Below are 18,254 nucleotides of genomic sequence, written 5' to 3'. Positions count from 1 at the left end.
GCTCAAGTGTAGACTGGCTTAAAACTTGGATGATTTCTCACAATCCCGCCTCGACGGTACCGTTTGTCCGACGGTTAACGGTTTATTTATACTCCACTCACTTACCGCCAGCATAACACAGCTTTCTATTAATTATTTACTCTGTGCTCCGCCACTTAGAAAATTGATCCTGTCAGATTCATTAAAACAATTACCAAGGACTATTCTCAACACTGTTCAAGACGGAAATTGGAAAATCACAAACTTTTGTTTTTCATTTCTCTTTTGGAGGCATCCACCGAGCACTGCGTAAATTGAAAACAATAAAAAAAAGATTTATTCCTAAAAAATCTTATTTCGCAGCGTAAAGAAGTTTATTGACCTGACAACCTCTGATGTTATTTTTAATGACTATAACGCTTGCTCATTAATCAGACCATTACTGATATACTTAGGGGAAAAGGGCAGCTAACTACAGAATGAAAGAACAAGAGTACGGTTTATATATTTATTCATTTAATTTTCTACATGAGCCACGTATACATAATTACTGTTAGAACATAATGCTTGTATATCACTAAAGAGCAACACAATATTTCATACTTAAGTTTAAAACATCTCTAATTAATGAATGATTCTTTAGTGTGCATATTTGTCAGAATGCTTTCGAATAGTTATGTAGATTTCTTAAGATGTTTTTAATCCAAATCGTCCGCCCAATTTGGAATAATTAATTTGACAACACTAAAGAATCACCCATTTTATAATCATAGTTAAATTATACGAGCATTAAATAATATTAAGCTTAGTACAATACATTTTATACTTTTCAATGAAACAACTATTAGAACTAAACGTATAACATACAATAATATGTATCTACCTAATATAAATAGAGGACGTAGGTACCTCGTTCAAAATATCCTAGGTGCGGCTAAATTGATTGTAACAGTTAACATTTATTTACTTTTAAACATTTAAACTATAATTTGAATATAATATTGTAATATTTTAAAATTTCAATTACTTGGGGATCGTAGGGGTGGGTTATTTCATCTACTGACATTGTAATCATTTAATATATTAGTAAAATTTACGAGTATATGGTAATAACTGTTAGATTATTTCAATTCACGATAAACATTCATATTATAATGCTGATTAATCATATTATTTTATATATTATGTGATATATATGAATGGAACTTTGTCCAACACTAACTATAATATAGTCACATTAAAGTGGTAGGAATTATAGAAACAAGAACAACGTAGAGTGTCGAGATTGAGTCTGCAGGGTGCAGTACAGTGAAAATGATATGTTTAGAAAGGTTCAGTTATAAAAGTCAAGTAAACGTGTCAGAAATAGTATCAGTCTATCTCCTGCGACGCGAGGGAAACCGGAAAATAAACGAGGTTAAGGCAACACGTTCCGCGTTATAACAGGAATACAATATGTCATTTAGATCCTTCGGCCCGGAACTATTTATTCATACAATTTAATCAGATAAGCTCAACCACGAGTAAATGTATCTCAATTCACCTTAAATTTAGTGAATAATAACTCGCATCGAGCGAGAATACGAAAGATCTTACAAAAGTATTGTCGAATATTATCTTTGCCTTAGAAAGAGAGCAGTCAAGGTATAAAGAAGTTTGAGATCACAAGGTAGCACAATATTTGATAAAAACGCTAATTAATATATATATTATAGTAATATATATCGTTATAGGTATATAAGATTTTATCTACTTGTAGAATCACATCGAATAATTCAAAAGTGAATGTTGCTATTTAATCAGGGCACACATACAATTTATCACATACTCTAACACTGAGCAAACACCACAACCCTTAGAAGAATTCATCAATGATGGTCTGTCTGCTCGCAGTCCCGCGCGCGCGGCTGCCAGTCACTGCTGGTACACGCGAGTGTGCCGGCGCGCGCCTCACTACGCTCACTGTACTGTATGTGTCTATGGAGATGCTATTGAGCCTAGGAGCTCCTACTGATAAATACGAGTAAAATACGATCTACTACAGCTATTGTAATCTGACATCGATAAGTTAAGCAAATTATATCTATTGTACCTATGTGACGTCTGGATGTGGTTGGATCTGTGGTTAGCTTTCGTTCCGGTAAACTTGCAGACATGTTACAATTTTACTTTATCCCAAAATGCCCTTTGGGTATTTTTTGGATAGTTAGATTCGTTCGTTTATTTAATAACGAATTCATCAAAGTTAAATAACTTACGCATTCATGCGAATGATTAAACAGTTTTACTCATTAAGATGTCCTTTTCGTTCGCGTGCAATACTTGAAGAGTTTCACACGGACTGTGGGTGGGTGTTTCACGTGGAAACGTGGCTCGTTGCCAACTATTTTCCTAACCTGTTGATGCTACGCATCTCTGGGTCGTTCACCCAAACAATACTATATATTTGACTTATACATTGTGCCGACAATACAACTCTGAACATTACATTCCACTTTCACAAACCCGAGTGAATAAATTAAACTAAACTGCATAATAAATTCATAATAATAATATGTTATCCTACACGTAATCGCAATCTTTCGAGGTAATTCCATTACATCTTTTTGTTTCCTATCTCCATTATAAATATTACATATTTATATGTATAAATATATATTATACTATATTGTTAGATACAATATTAATAAAATGAAGGCAAAAGTCTTTTGAGAATAGAATGTTCACAACATCAAAATATTAAAACTAGTATTATATAATATTAATAATAATATATTATATGTAGGTATATGATAAAACTTATATCAAGCTATAGCTTACATCTACTTCTCACTTTCTGGACATCCTTATGTTACCTTATTATAATGCCTTCGTACAATAATTCACATGACTTAAGTTGGGCATTACATGGTTCGCTGTGCTTCTAGTTTGTTTTTTATACAAATTAATATACATCTGTGCCAATGTCTAGCCAAATTGAAATACAATACACATTTTTTGATAAGTATTGAATTTATTAAGTTGTCAGTATGTAGTTAATTCTGTTTATCATTTATGTTCTCGAAATATTTGTTAAATTGCTCAATTGTTATTTTATTTTGTATTTTTGCAGGTTCTGTTGATTTTTTCTATTTTCGTTATGGAAATTTGCAGGCAATGACTGGCTACATACAGCTTTATCGCCGTAGTTGACTATTAATATTGAAAACGTTGAATTTATATAGTTGCACTTTTATGTTATTTCGAGGCAATTAAATACGCCAAAATGTTTGTGTTCAGAGGACGGCCTAATGATGTGAGAACGGTTTCACTGCGGTCATGTTTCCGGTCCCTATAAGTTCGTGTTATATCACCTTGGTGATATCTGTCAAGTGATACCGGCGGGATGCCATCTTGTGCCACTTGACATTCGTCTCGTGAATACGGCCACACACACACGCATGTAAGCTCGTATCACTGAGCGTAAAAATATGAACTTTATAATCCCGGAAACACAATCGTTTGTGAAATACACGGATCTTCACAGTGTTAATTTTTCTATGGTTTTGCAAATATTTGTTAATTTTTCTAATTTATATTAATCCTCTATATAATTTGGCACCCTTCTTACTGAATGGATCCACCATCGCACGTTAAATTCTTATCACATTTCAGAAAGTGATATAATCTAAACTTTACTTATAGATCATAATACCTCTCATTCGTCCTAATGCTCTCTCAATTCGAGCTCAGTGAAAAACCTAGCCTCGGCCATCGGTGCCAAATTAATGTTTATTTGATAAGAATAATATTAAATGTTAAATTTTATCATGATTTCTGTTATTAATTTAAATTTATTGATTTGTTAAGTGCCTGCTTAAAAACCCTTTATCATAAAGTTTATTCGTTAATATAACCGAATCTAGAAGTGTCTGATTTAATAGATTGGTGTTGGGTGCACAGACAAGCGGTAATGTTTTTGTAGATAAGTGCAAACATATTTTGTGCGAAGTATTAGACACAGTGTAGCGTTGGTATTACATCCGTGACGTGGGTCGTGCATCATTTGTGTGAACGGGTCTTAGAATACAACAAACAAATTGCACCTATGACTACCTTAGTGACGTCTAGTCAAACGTTTACCGTCTGACGTGCTCCACTCGGGTGTCACAGTTGCATCAAATCCTTGCTACACGTTTTGTTATTGCAGTACAGTTTAGTGAAAATTATTTTCCATCTATTGCAAGAATAATCTTAATTATTGACAGTCAGCATGCATCGAAACTATATCGGTTAAAGTCAAGTTAGAAATAGGTAAGTGACTAAAATGTTAACTAAATGTTCGGGGTGTTAGGCCGATGCATAACACTGATGTGAGAGTAAATCTAATAATAGATGTCGTTTTGCGGCTGAGGTATGAAATTAAATGCGAACGAATGATTATTTCAAGAAAAATTAGAAGCTCATGGATCAGTTCAGATCAGCACGAGCAGCGACGAGGCGCGGACGGGCGCGGGCGGCGTGCGGCGAGCGGCGCGCGGCGAAGACGATGGCGGGAGCGCGGGTAAACGCGCGGCGCGCCGCTTGCGCCAACCCGCTCTCGGTTTACGCTACGCGGCTCTAATGTTAATCAAATTCTCTTTATGTACGTCCGGAAAACAGCTGGTACTGGAAGCAACCATAATAAAAAAAACTGATTAAAAACAAAGCGCGTGCCAGGTCGAAGGTTGCGGTCGGGACTACGCGACGCCACCGCAACCGGCTACGCGGTCCCCGCCCGCCCGCTACGCTACAACTAGTGCTACGACTACGCTACGGAGTTAGCAGCTGCAGTGTCAACTAGTTGTAATTAGCTGTTCGTCGACTGCGGACATACATTTCAAAAAAATGCTACACAAGTACACGTGCCGCAAAGCTGGAAAAGCAAACTAAACAAACTAATTAAGCTAGGAGAGGGTCAAGTGAGCTCTAAATAGGTCGAAAAGTAAATACATGGCCAACTGCTACCGTCACGAAAGAAGACTCAGTTCAGGCTGTACCTGCGCATATTACACTGACTGCACAACAACGAAGAATAAATCAGCTGATCGGTCATATATTACGATGTCTCACGCATTTGCAACATGCCAAAACGGGTGTTCGTTTTGTTAAACATAATTTTAAGTTGACAATTTTGGCCGAGCCGAGTTAAGTTCTAAACTAATGTTATTTATGTAATGCCTACCTAGTTGCCAAAAGATGCCGTCTCCTGGGTGACATATCAGAACACCACAAATGTTAAATTTGATCGGAAAATTCTTGTAGGTCTTTTGTTAAACTTAAAATAAAATTTACAAAACCTTAATTGCACAAAGTACAAGTGATGTTATTGAAACTATATTACGATTTAAACAAATAAAATCGCTCCTCCGAGACAGTGAAACTTAAAAATAATACGTAAATGTAAGGATGTCGCTACGTATATGCCACCGTGAGAACAATGATGTATCAGTTAGTTCGGTTACATTGTAGTGACGCACAGGTCAGTTGGTCTCCGTGAGTCCACGGTACACGGCGCTACCTCAGTCCACCAGTTACAGTTACAAGAGTTAAGAAGAGACCACTGGCATCGAGTTTGTGGCTCACAATTATATAATTTTATTAATAAAATATATTTGGCACATAACCGTCTTACTTTTAATAGCCAACGATTCGTCAAATGCCATTATAAGAGATTCATATTTTAACGTTCAACAGAAAGAGTTATTTCTACTTTAAAGTAGTTTCTAATAAATATAACAATACCATATCACAGCACCATTATACAACATTTTGCTGTATACTATCAGTTTGGTAACATTTTACTGTTATTTTATATTCAATTTTTAACTCTTAAATTTTATTACAACTGGACATCTTTATATCTTTTCTTTGACGAAAAAGTGATATGTCCACATTATACTCATTAAAGCTTACACAGATTTTTCCACATCGTATCTTTGTTGACATTCGTTTAAAGTGATTTTTTAATATAATGAATATCTTCATTACCTAAGTGATATTAGTTTTGACCGAAGAATTTGAAAAGCCAACATGTTCCACTTTCAATTTCTTTGGTCTCCACACTCCACATAAAAATCAATCTTGACAGATAGCATAGAAAAACAAACAGGTTTACATTTCTAAGAAAGTAGTTGCAAATAAATTTAATATGGTGATACTTAAAACAACATCGATATAATGATCATAAAACTACTAAACATCGAGGGACCGGACGGGGATCGCCCATGTCGGAGATCATAGAGAGTGCGACACGGTATACAAGTCGCCGGTGGAGTGAGCTCCGGCCGGACGCCGGCTTCCCGAAGACGGAGAGGTGGCGCGGCTACGGGGTGCGCTACTGCTAGGGTGAGATCTTCGGGGGTTACGAGTGACGGGTCCGGCGTGCGGAGAGAACGCGCCCGAGGTGTTTAACGCGTGAGGGTAATATTGAGCGAGGGACATTTCCTGACAGCCATGGCGGTGTGCTGCAGAGCGTTGTAGCCGGCGGCGGTGGCGCCCTGCAGGGCGCTCCAGTGGGTTGTCAGTTGCGCCTGATTTGAGCTAGAGCCAACCGGCAGGTGCCTTACCATTCCGCTGCTCAGCTGCTGCAGCAGGCCCGAGCCCTGCGAGCCGCTCATGCACGCCGACGGGCGGCGCGAGCGAATCGATTGCATCGATGATGTCAGCAGGAACGGAACGCTCGACGATGTGTTAGGCATCGAGCCGCCCTACACATCAAGATTATGTTATGTCCTTGCCTATTAGTCAACAACACGTTACGACATTTATGAAAAGTATTAGAATCCAGGGATTAGTATTAAAAACAGCATTATGAATATTAAAATCAAATGATAGTGACTTTATAATACAGTTAAGTAGTCTCATTAAAAAATATTTATAGATAGTACTTAATAAAAAGAGCTAATAATTGAATGGTGAGAAATTGTTCATTTTGTTTATGCTGGCTAAAAAAATCACTGAAATTACAAAAAGAAGCATTGAAATGTAAGAAAAAACCTGAAAGTGTTAGTTAAATTCATTGAATATAATTATTCACGTGTCAAAAATATTATAAAATTCTTATAATTAGATTTGTCTAATATTACAGTTATTAACTTATCTAGTGCATGCCTTACATATATTTAGTAAGTATTTCTAGTTTCAGCGTTTTAAAGCGTGTTGGGCTTGTGAAATTTCTTGTGAGTCAGTAATACTTATTCGTCTACTCTACATACAAAATACCATATTGGCACGGAGATGTTGCAGTGATTCATAAGTTTGTTTCGAGTGTATGCCAATGGTAGTGATTTTAGTCGGCAATAAAGATTTGTCAAAGAATTTTGTGACATATAAAGTAAGAGCAACATCTTAGTGTGAATTTCTATGTATATAAAGTTAAGTTACAAGTTTGAAATGATCGATGCTGCGCGGTCGGCAACGACGAACAGTAGAGAGGAACCATACTCACGATCATGCTCCGTGCAAGCTGCGTAGAAGAACAAATAGCAACAGTAAATGAGACAGCGTATACGTTACATACGTACGGCACAGAGCCTTGATGTGAATGAACAAATGATTACCTGATCTGCGTAGCTTTTTCTCACACAAAACATTCAACATTTACACCTACGTGACCTGCCGAATGTGAGCTCTATATTGTTTAAAGTAAAACGAGAACTCTAATAGCCAATTGGAATACGTCATTACATATTTTTATATTTTATAAATAACCTGAAATGGTTCACCCGGGTAAATTTGGAAAAGGGTAGGGGAGTGGATCGACGTGTCCGTAGGTACACCAAAATGTACAACGAACACATGGACAGTCAAGTAACATTCACCATAGGCAAGAGGAGCTACCCTCCCAGCAGAGCATACGACACTGTGGCCGCGATGAGGCGTTCATGCGTCGCGACTTGATACAGAACAATACCTTTAACAGACATGCACCACTTCATTTTTTCTTGAAGTTTGTTCGGACGTCCGCAGGAGGAGAAGTATAGCATTGATGCGATGCGATGAAAGGACTAATGAACAGATAGACAGTCGGAGATGATGTTGTCAACGCCAACCAGGTTCGTGCAGATGTAATGGTGATACGTGAACGATCAAATACTATCTCTCCCAGTCGGTGTGGGTAGAAGACACAACCGCAGAAGAGAACGGACCACATCAATGATTTAAGCTGTTCAAACTCGACATTCAATAGAGGGATCGGGGGTTCACGCAGCCACAGGCGTACGTGGTACGATGTGCACATCACTTACGACGCACTGCGACGCCGACGGCACAGACAGGCTCGAGCCTGATCCTGCAGAACGTCCCCTGTACTGGTAGCCCTGCCAAAATAACCACTATCACTACCGTCATTACCGTAACAACGCCTGTCCTCCACCTGCTTTTGCACTACGGCTAGTCCTGTTCTAAGCTTTCTAATTTCTTTATTAATGTATACAGGTTCTATTACATTATTTGTGTCAAAGTAAGCGTGCAAGCATTATGAAGACTGACTTGGTGTGACTTACAGTTGGTGGCGAGAGGTTTACAGCAGATCCGCGGCGCTCTTGTGGGCCAATGCTCGAGTGACGACGAGTCGGGAGGCCCGAGTTACCTCCCGGGGTGCCGCCCGGGGAGGAGGCGCAAGATGGAGCAATGCGGATCTTCGGTGTCATCAGAGTGTTGTCTGATAGACGCCGATTGGGGAACGCGTTAGCAACGCGTAGGAAGTTGTTGTCATTGTTGGTTGAATTGCTGGAGCCGAAGAACCACTGTCCAATTCCTGTGCCTGAACAAACAGCCTTGATTTTTCCCTTCTTGCTGAGTGGAAGACTTGAAGAACCCGGTGAATACTTACTCTTGAAACCACCAACACTACCAGTGGGAGGAGGTCCACTGATAGAGTTCTTACGAGCCATATCCTCGGCGCTAGAAGTTTTGCGCTGTTCTACGCGCAGGTTGGGGATATTGAATGGGGGAACATTCATGTTATCAGTGCTCATCTGGTGACGCAGTGGGCGGTGACGCTCGGGGCTCGGCAGGCCCAGGCTGTCCAACTTCAGCTTGTAGCGCTGGTTCTTGTCAATGTTGTCCAGCATGTCGTAGAGGATCTGGTACATATTACCGTAAACATTACAATGTGGTAAAATATCTTGTTACTAATAAAGTATCAAACGCCACAAGTCAATACCTCCATCAGGTTAGTGAACTGATCGACGTTCAGGGCTGGATTCACTGTCTGCGGAGCCAGCGATGGTATCATCTTTGTTGCCATTACGTTGGTGGTCAATCCAAATTTTCGTTCCATGAGCATGGACTTGTAAAGTTCTGTAATGGGTACGTGTAATAACCTCAATAAATAATTAGAGAAATCGACGCCAGAATGCCGTGCAAACCTTTTATTCGCTTTAGTCCTCGCTATGTCGTTGCAACAATCGCAATCACCGCACAGCGCTAGCGAAACATCAAATATTAATATCGACATAGTAAAACCATTGAAGAGAAGACTAGATTCACGAAGTCAGTCAGTTGTATGCCTATAACCTTACCCAGAACCAACGTTAGAGAATAAAATAACTCCAAAGTTGGTTCGTAGTGCTATACTTATGTTTTATTATAATTAAAATTGTACTTACTATTATTGAAATAAAATTGGCAATACTTACTAACGACACGATTAATGATGTCGGGGTCACTGAGACGCATGGCAAGCAAAGTTGGGATAACCTGTTCCAGGATATGGTTCCTCTCCAGGCGAACCAATATCTTTTCATAAAAGCCGAGTATAAGGCTTATGACCTTCACATCACTCTGGTTCTTCTCCAGCAAAAGCCTCACTTTACCCAGGACTACGTTATGTAGAGATCTGTCGTCTATATAATCGGAAACATTTTGCATAGCGATCAAAGAGGCTGTCTGTAATTCAAACTGTCAAAGTTTAGCAATTGCTATAATATACAAATAAATTTAAAAAATATTTCAGGAGTACTACGCTACAACTGAGTAGGGTGCCAATTTGTTTTAAAACGTAAATATACGTTTTTTCGAAGACTTGTTAAGTACAAGTTGATGAGAAAGATAAATAGATATAAATATTCGAAGAGTTGTTTTGCAAATACCAGGGCACTCAGAAAGTTATGAAAATAAGAGTGCTTTTTTGTATGACACACTGTTAGGTTATAGTTTATTAAAAAATACATTATTTCCGAGTGTAAATCGATAAGTTGTGATCGGGTAGTTAGTAAAGGATTTTATTATTAGTAAAACAAAATGACCGTGTCTCATTAAAAAATTAAACAGCCGCGAGAATTTGTATATAGAGTCGATAAAATTACACAATTTAAAATGTGGCTTAAATGAGAAGAATATTCTCACAGACTTTAAACTAGGATTGCAGATTAAGGACTTTCTAAGACAAGTGTGTAAGTTTGTTTTTTTGTTGTAAATAATACGAAATTGGCATACGTAAACCAGTGAACAAAATATGGACGTCTTTATTGGGGTTTTGCGGAGAGCGCTACTTAAAAAAAAAATCAAAATGATCAAACAGGTAAATTAGGTATAAGCAAATTGAAAATATTATGTTCATTCATCCAGGAAGCCTTTTTGGCGATTCCCACTCGTCATTTTGCATAAGAAGAAAATTTCTTGCAACCGCAAAATTTTTCTGATTTACGGCAGCAGACTCGTGGGGAATTGTGATGTTTTATGATATCTTATTTTGAATAAGGCATATTTACTACTTATGCTGATATATGAGATACTACTAATACTGAGATAGGTGATTGAATAGAATATAGTGACACAATCCGGATATGAAGAGTCAGCCTATAGTTAAATTGTTAATTTTTTGTCAGCAGCGATCGATCAAATACGGGACTTCTCACACTGGGTACTAAGTGAATTGTTGTTACTCCAATAAAAAATCGTCTCAAGAAAAAAATCCATCGCCTGAAGATAATTAAGCGGCCTTCAAACAGGCTATGAATAAGGACCCTAGGGATTATAAGCGTGAAACTTTACAAAAATAGTAGTAAATTGATGTTTAAAATAAGGAATAAAAAAATACACGGTAGAACAAATATCCTAAGTTTCGCAAAACTTTCTGAGTGGCCTACGCATATTCACAGTATTGTATTTCCTGTAGAGGTGTTTACCTTTTCATCAGATTTTACATATGTTCGTAATTTTCTTTTAGAATGAGTTTTTAACTCGATGAGTTTACCTCCACCCTTATAATTTCACGATTTAATTTCTTCTAATGAAGAATACCTAACCAATTTTGATACATAGTTGTAGCGCAGTTTTACAAGACAAGAATACCCTACCTGGATTTGATTGGAATTGTTATCCAGAGCGCTGTACAGAATGGGCATTATTTCGTTGTTCACCTCTGACTTCTGACATTTTTTAAGGATGATGTGCAGGTTCTCTAATATAGTCACAGAGGCCTGCACGCTCTTGGGGGAGTTCATCAGAGTCCTGCAAGCAGCAAACGCCTCCCTTTTACTAAATTTTATAGATCTGTCCTCGATCGGAACACGTTTTGCTTAAATTAATTGGCGTTCTAAATGTGGAGGGCAGGGGGGGGGGCTTGGAAGGTTTGAAACGTTGCGGCTTATCTTTTATCTAACGAGCGAACATGAGAGAGCCCTAACTATATCATCACACATCTAGCATTCGAGAATGACTTTGTCATTCGTTCTTTACAGGCGTTTGAGGAATTCATGTCACCGCACCCATTCAGAATAAATATACCTGGCCTTAGACTTAAATATTACTACATATTGCAATCACAGTCATACTCGTGTCTGGCTGGTCATCATGTCCATTGTCCAGGTTTCTTGCAATATGACATATAATTAACATACATTTATAGTTAAAAAAACATCGGCTTACCCAAACATCAAGTTTGCGAAGTTAAAATCTAAAAGAGCCTTGTTAGTAGAACACACATTATTAAATGGTTAAACATAGAATGCACAAATGTTTACAAGTATCTTTAAGATAAACAAGTAAACATATTGTGAACTTCAAAATGTCCAGACACTGTTTTCTCGTGTCGGATGTAATCAAAACGACGTATGTGTTCAGGGCTCATGTTTCAAATACACTAGATACGGTCAAAAGCCGATTGTACCAGTGTTCGGTATTTTTTAATGAAATTTTGATAATAAATTAATGAAATATAACAATCAACAAAGTTAATAATTGGGCCGGTATTGGGTTTGGTAATAGACTTAAAATTTAGGTTTAGACACAATTTAATGGCTAGAAATGTTCTTCTGTTCGAAAGCCAATGGTCAGTAAGATTTTGATAAGGTAATTTGGAATTTCGCCCCTGCCAATTAATTAAGGTTCACGTCTACACTTATAGCGATGTCGTGGAACCTTTGATACGAATAATTTTCCTACGTCAATTAAAGCCAATTTGTTTTGTACCTATAAAATCCCCTCCAATTAAAATTTTGACATTTCATTTTTAGCCATTAATCATATTGTGGCCAGCCAGCTAATCTTAAGTGCATTATCAATTTAAATTTGGAAAACACACGTTTTTTTTGCAGGTATCCAGAACAGGAGCGCAAGATACGTCGTTGGCCATCAGTAAATTTGAAAGGCCATTTTTCTCGTTGTCAAATGTTTTGGAGAAAATGCTCCAACGCATGTTGACTACGAATATGATAACGAAGAATTAAACAGGATCGAACCCGTTAAACGTAGTGTTTTTTTTCCATTGATAAACATGCACGTTTTCAAATATATTATTGTAATTTTATTATTTTTAAAGTAATTTAGTTATGGCATTGGCCATTTTTCTCTGGCGTGTCTGATAGCTGGTATTTTTTGTAGCTTAAAAGCTCCTGAAATCTCTTCCGAAACCGAATTTGTCATATCATCAATAACTCGTTTTATTGCGAAATATTAAGTAAAGTTTACTTCAAACCGTTTGGAAGAATTAGAATCAAAACACTTACTTAAGGGTTGGCAAGACGTAGAGTGAGAACTCGTCAGGAGAGGCTTCATTGGTGAGCCAGATGACGGGCTGAAGCACAGCGGCCAGCACCTCCGCCGTTCTAACTTCCAGTTGCAGGCACGGCCATACATGTTGCCAACGAAGTTTCTAAAACACACACTTTATTATAAACATTCTAATCTAAAATGACAAAGTTTAGATACTTGACGTCTAAACCTTGTGTAACGCTTCGCTAGCAAAATATATCGTTTCTGCATGTATTTTTCAAAGTAATTTGTCGTATAAAGCTGAAAGATAAATAGCATTGATACACTTAAAATACTAGTTTTAGCGTTTCATTATTATTTCTAAATCAGTCTTATTGTTGTCTAAAATACATTGTTAGGTCAAGTTCATGTAGAGATATTGTGTCACCAGACATATATTCTGATATAAATTTACTACCCGGATAAATTTTCCAGAGCAGCGCGCCCTTGAAAAATCCTTATATTTTCATTATATACGTACGCAATCTACCGCATCTTGTGCTCATATTCTTTAAAAGCCTTCAAAGAAGGTAATCATCTTATGATAAGCTTCATTGTCTGTGTGCACAGAGAGCTGATGCACTCACAAGTCGCTATTCAATGCCAAGGTCTCCCAACAATAACAAACCGCACCGTACCGCAGAAAATAAAGCTGCAATTCTACGTATCGATATTTTATTCCTTTTGTTGTCTCATATGTGATCCGATAACAAAGGAAATATTATATGAAAGAATAACGTTTTCACTTAAAATGTTAAAGTAGATATTGTCTTTTGTTCAGGGTCGAGCAAGTTATTTAATAGAATAGTTATAACAATACATTGAGCCAATTAACGAGTTAACTTCTAGTGTAGTATCGTGTCGGAGGCCAACTTGGATGAACAGTAGATAGTAGCCTTCGGTGTGCTCTTTGGGGATTCCCTTTCCTTTACCCAAACTTGGGCTCAGGATGGTTAATAAATTAATTGTGTAAGGCTACTATAACCCAAGAGTATTCAAGGCTTAGTACGCCGAAAACAATAAGTTATACTTTGCTTCCGATGTAGTTTTTAATTAATTCGCAATTTTAAACAATTTTATAAAAAACACGTGTCTTGGCTGAATCCTTTGCAACAATGCATACTATATGCATTAATGAATATGATTTCTGAATTTCAAACGCATCGATAGCAACGTAGCATAGCACACAGGTAGAAAGGCACCCTTATAGTAAACCCGTTACGTGGCATCTCTAGTAAGTTGCAAAAGGAAAGTCTATTTGCCTATATGTAAATCTGTTTACTAAGTAATCCGATACATTGAAGGTGCCCTTGAATCACACTTAGAGTTCATCTTAGTTGCAAATAGACTCAGTGCAATATTGTAGATGGCAGGAACATTTAGAAATGAGAAATAACTCCCAGTAATTACATTTGCATGGTAGATTGAAGAGTGATAAGCTAAGTGCACGCTGACGATGTAGGTGGCGAAGCATTGCCAGGGTCATTTGAGTACTACTAAACGTATTTGTAATAAAACTACCTCTATTACTTTACCAACAAGTTCAGTAGAGAATTTTACTATGAAGTTTAAGTTCGTCACTGATTTATTGAATTTATAATTCTTAAAAGGGCATACGTCTTATATTTTGATTATGTGTGTTGCGCTTTTTACGAAATTAGATAGGTACTTATCCTTTAATTTTTTATTACAAGTTAACTACTTCAAGTTAGAGGACGATTGTTTCGATGATAGTTTTTTCTTCTAAAATATTTAGTACCGTAACATTATGTATCGTGTAATCCTCACAGTCTGTTTCTGCGGTATTAACAACTACAAATACCAAAATTTTATTGCATTGTATACACTAGCTAGATTTCAGAAATAATTATAAAAAATCAGTCTTAAAAAGAAGTTGTACCTTCAAACATAACTTCATAAAATGATTCGTTGAACTTCATCAGGTTTTGATATACAGTACGTTAACATAATTATGTAAGACGTTGGTACCGTACATTTACTATGAATGCAGAGTCGCATCACGTGGAGCATGTAACGACATCATTTATATCGTTATACACCAGTTTGCACATCCAACGAGATCCTAGAATTTACACTTGTTGAATTCCTTCCAAGACATTAACTTTAGTGGTTTACCAAAGCAATTGAGAAATATCATGCAATGTTGGCTGTTTCTAAAGTACTTATGAAAGTAGTGCCGCAGAAACGGTAATGGAGGCGTAGTGCGGATACGGATCTGAACGGAGAAGCAACAGTTACCGAGCGCTTGTTCGGCATTAATACATCGAAATATTGAAACACAGAAATGAATTTACTTTATATTATTTTATTAATCTAAAGACACTCAAGGAGCTTGTACAAACGTGCAATTTCGTACACCCTTACCCTCAAATGCATCGGATATCGGAGCATGAGTTCGAGTATTTAGCGTTGAAGTTTATTTTGTCCTGCGTATAAATCTAAGAACACGAATAGAAACGGGTTTCATAGAGTTTAATGTGTGACCTGGCATGTAAATTTACAGTACACTAAATATTCCCCCACCACCCCACCTATTTCCACATTCGTGTTCCAAATCCAAATTTTAATCAACACGCGGGTAGGTTGAAATATGTTAATTCTGTTGAGGTTGCTTTTAATGATACCGATGACACGGCCCCGCGTGACAGCTGTTTAAGATACTAAATAAATACCGAATTGGAAAGCGACACTCAATTCTAGTTAATATTTACGTTTAATTTGAGTAATTACTAGAGCAATAGATGTTACAGAATGTTATTAGAGTTACCGCACAGCATGTTTGTGAGTAAATATATGACATAGTTCAGGAATGAGGATCAGCGCTATACATGTTTAATTAAGTAATGTTTGTAATGCAAAACAGATTGACAATGTAAATAACTGTACAATTTTTGGGTTACAAAAATCACAATATGAAAGATCATCGTATCTTTATTTTAACTGTATTGTTCATTAAAATGTTACACGTGTACAGCGCTGACAAAAGTTAGACTTACATTTTATCGCATAGCTGTCAAAAAGTTTCTGGACAAATAATGTAACACATAAATGCGGGAGCGTCCGGCTTTCGTGGCGTAGTAGAGCTACTTTACTATTCAAATAGCGTATCAAAATTAACTAAACGCTTTACAAAATGTACGACAATCAAATTAACAGTTGGTACATTGTTTTGTAACTACAATTACGTTGCTGGAACTCCTTTTTATGATTTTAATATTAAGGGTCCGTTTTACGACCTATGTATAAGAGTCAGATAACTTATCCACAAAGTGGCAGCAAATGTATGAACACAACTGTCCAATTTCCAGCTGATAAGCTAACCAATACTTATTCACAGGTGGTAAAACGAAAAGAACAAAGGTTAAAAAGTGACAGAATATAATTATGCGAATGTTATGTACCAATAGTTTAAATGTTACGCGAGCAGTTTCTTACCTGTAATTGGAACTTGTGAACTCACCTTGGGAATGTACGGCAGAGCATCAAGCAGTTGGCCGCGGTAGAAATTGGCCTTCTGGTTGGGGTCCTTCATGGTCACCACGTCCAGGAACTGCATCGCCACGATGGCCGGCTCGCTCGTACACCTATTTAAATCGACCGTGTTAGAATACCGGCCATTCGCATCTTTCAAGCAGCAAAATTTTCTTTGAACGAATTTTTTTCAGTAACGTTAGTTCACAAAGTTCAATGTCTTCGTTTTGTGATAAAGAATGCAGAGAACGCAATAACCTAACTGCGTGGGTCTAGCTATTTTAATTAAAATTAATGTTGTCTTTTAGAATGATTCTTAGAAGGCTTTAAATAAATGTCATATTATTATTTAGTATTCAAATAACACAGCTGATAACGTCAGAAAATTTTGCTTATTACTAACGCGAGTTTTGCTTTTAGAACATCAAATTAGATAAATTGTGCTACAAATTTGTGCAACATCCTCCGTATTCTCTAGATCTGGCCCCAAGCGATTATTATTTGATATCAAAAAGTAAACTTCAAAATATTTCTCGGGGGAACGAAATTCACGTTGAATGCTAAAGTCGTTACCGTAACGAGGGCTATTTTACAAAAACTCCACAAAACTTGTTTTGTATTTTTAAGTAACAACCTTATTTAGGAGCGAGAATATCAGCATTTATTGTCAGCTTCACGCATTGTCAGCTTAATTTCTCAATGAATACGATAGAAAAATCTATAAAAGATTTTAGAAATAAAGATTTTATATATTATCTATACAGAGGTATAAAATGTATGACTATTGCAGTCAACTAATGGATCTTATGCCTTCTTAACGCGTATTAACCTATATCATATGAAATGACTCAGCATAACAGTCAGTGGGTGAACTTACTTGAAGTACTTGATCAGCGGCAGGAGTTGGGTGGTGGGACGAGGGTGGGGGTCCCTGGTCAGGAGACGCTGCACAGCTTCTTGAAGCGCCGTCGGCACGCGCGGCAGCACGTTGTTCACTTGCTGCTCCAACTGTTCAACAAATAACATTGTAAATCTAATGCTTAACTATCCCAAATATTGTAACTGGACTACAAAACTCTATTAACTGTTAGTCCCTTTAGATAAGCATAAGGGATAGTGTCGTGAAACAATTATAGCAGCACTTTTATTCGGTTATTGTACAATTCACTCTTAGCAAATAAACAATTAAATTTACGATCATGACGAAGTCTGATCCTCCATGGCGTAAAAGATGATTATGATAAACTAACTTTGCAGAAAGTAATCTCTGAGAGTACAAAATTGAGTTTTATTCTTTTACTTAGATAAATCTAGTAACGCTTCATCTTTCTCGATAAGTAATATAAACTTTTTATCCTAGGATTCGAACTCCTTAGTTTTAGGGAAATCTTTTATCGCGTATAAAGTCGTCAAAACTAAAACAAACTACCCGTTGTCCATTGGCATCCGGAATGATTGCCTTAGAAAACAGTCACTGTATATCTTCGAAACACAATCTAGTTATCACAGTTAAGCCAAAAGCTAAAAGACAGTTACTTACGCATATAATATACCAGTATAGACAACATTTCGAGATAATCACACATTAATATTCATTTAACCTTAAAACAAGTAAACTTTCTAAAAGCCCTGTAAAAATCAATATGCAAAAGTATTCTCCGAATTTGTATAGCTAGTTCAAAGCTGTAGTTATTTATTCCACAACCTAATTCACGATAATTCCTTTATTGTATTTCTATGTAAATAATATTCGACGCCGTCGATTTCCTTTGAGCCTGTAAGAT

At 36.9% G+C, this 18,254-nt stretch overlaps 1 protein-coding gene across 5 annotated transcripts in view; it reads right to left on the bottom strand.

Moving 5' to 3' along the window:
- Positions 1–473: 473 nt before the first annotated feature.
- Positions 474–18,254, bottom strand: part of bma (SCY1-like protein bma) — a 152,340-nt gene continuing 134,559 nt past the window's right edge. The window contains exons 8-18 of one of the 5 annotated variants that reach the window (XM_076134972.1): positions 17,348–17,478; positions 16,460–16,583; positions 12,954–13,099; positions 11,304–11,478; positions 9,642–9,903; positions 9,167–9,303; positions 8,834–9,086; positions 8,505–8,764; positions 8,247–8,318; positions 6,567–6,707; positions 474–4,626 (exon numbers count right to left, since the gene is read on the bottom strand). In XM_076134972.1, the coding sequence (XP_075991087.1) occupies positions 4,600–4,626; positions 6,567–6,707; positions 8,247–8,318; positions 8,505–8,764; positions 8,834–9,086; positions 9,167–9,303; positions 9,642–9,903; positions 11,304–11,478; positions 12,954–13,099; positions 16,460–16,583; positions 17,348–17,478 (1,728 nt within the window). In that variant the 3' untranslated portion in view covers positions 474–4,599. Of the gene's footprint in view, positions 4,627–5,928; positions 6,708–8,246; positions 8,319–8,504; positions 8,765–8,833; positions 9,087–9,166; positions 9,304–9,641; positions 9,904–11,303; positions 11,479–12,953; positions 13,100–16,459; positions 16,584–17,347; positions 17,479–18,254 lie in introns of those variants that run through there. The other 4 variants (XM_076134973.1, XM_076134969.1, XM_076134970.1 and 1 more) reach the window with 4 other exon arrangements.

The sequence above is a fragment of the Anticarsia gemmatalis genome, chromosome Z, assembly GCF_050436995.1.
Source record: "Anticarsia gemmatalis isolate Benzon Research Colony breed Stoneville strain chromosome Z, ilAntGemm2 primary, whole genome shotgun sequence".
Lineage (NCBI taxonomy): Eukaryota > Metazoa > Arthropoda > Insecta > Lepidoptera > Erebidae > Anticarsia > Anticarsia gemmatalis.
This window is presented reverse-complemented; position numbering and strand designations above follow the sequence as displayed.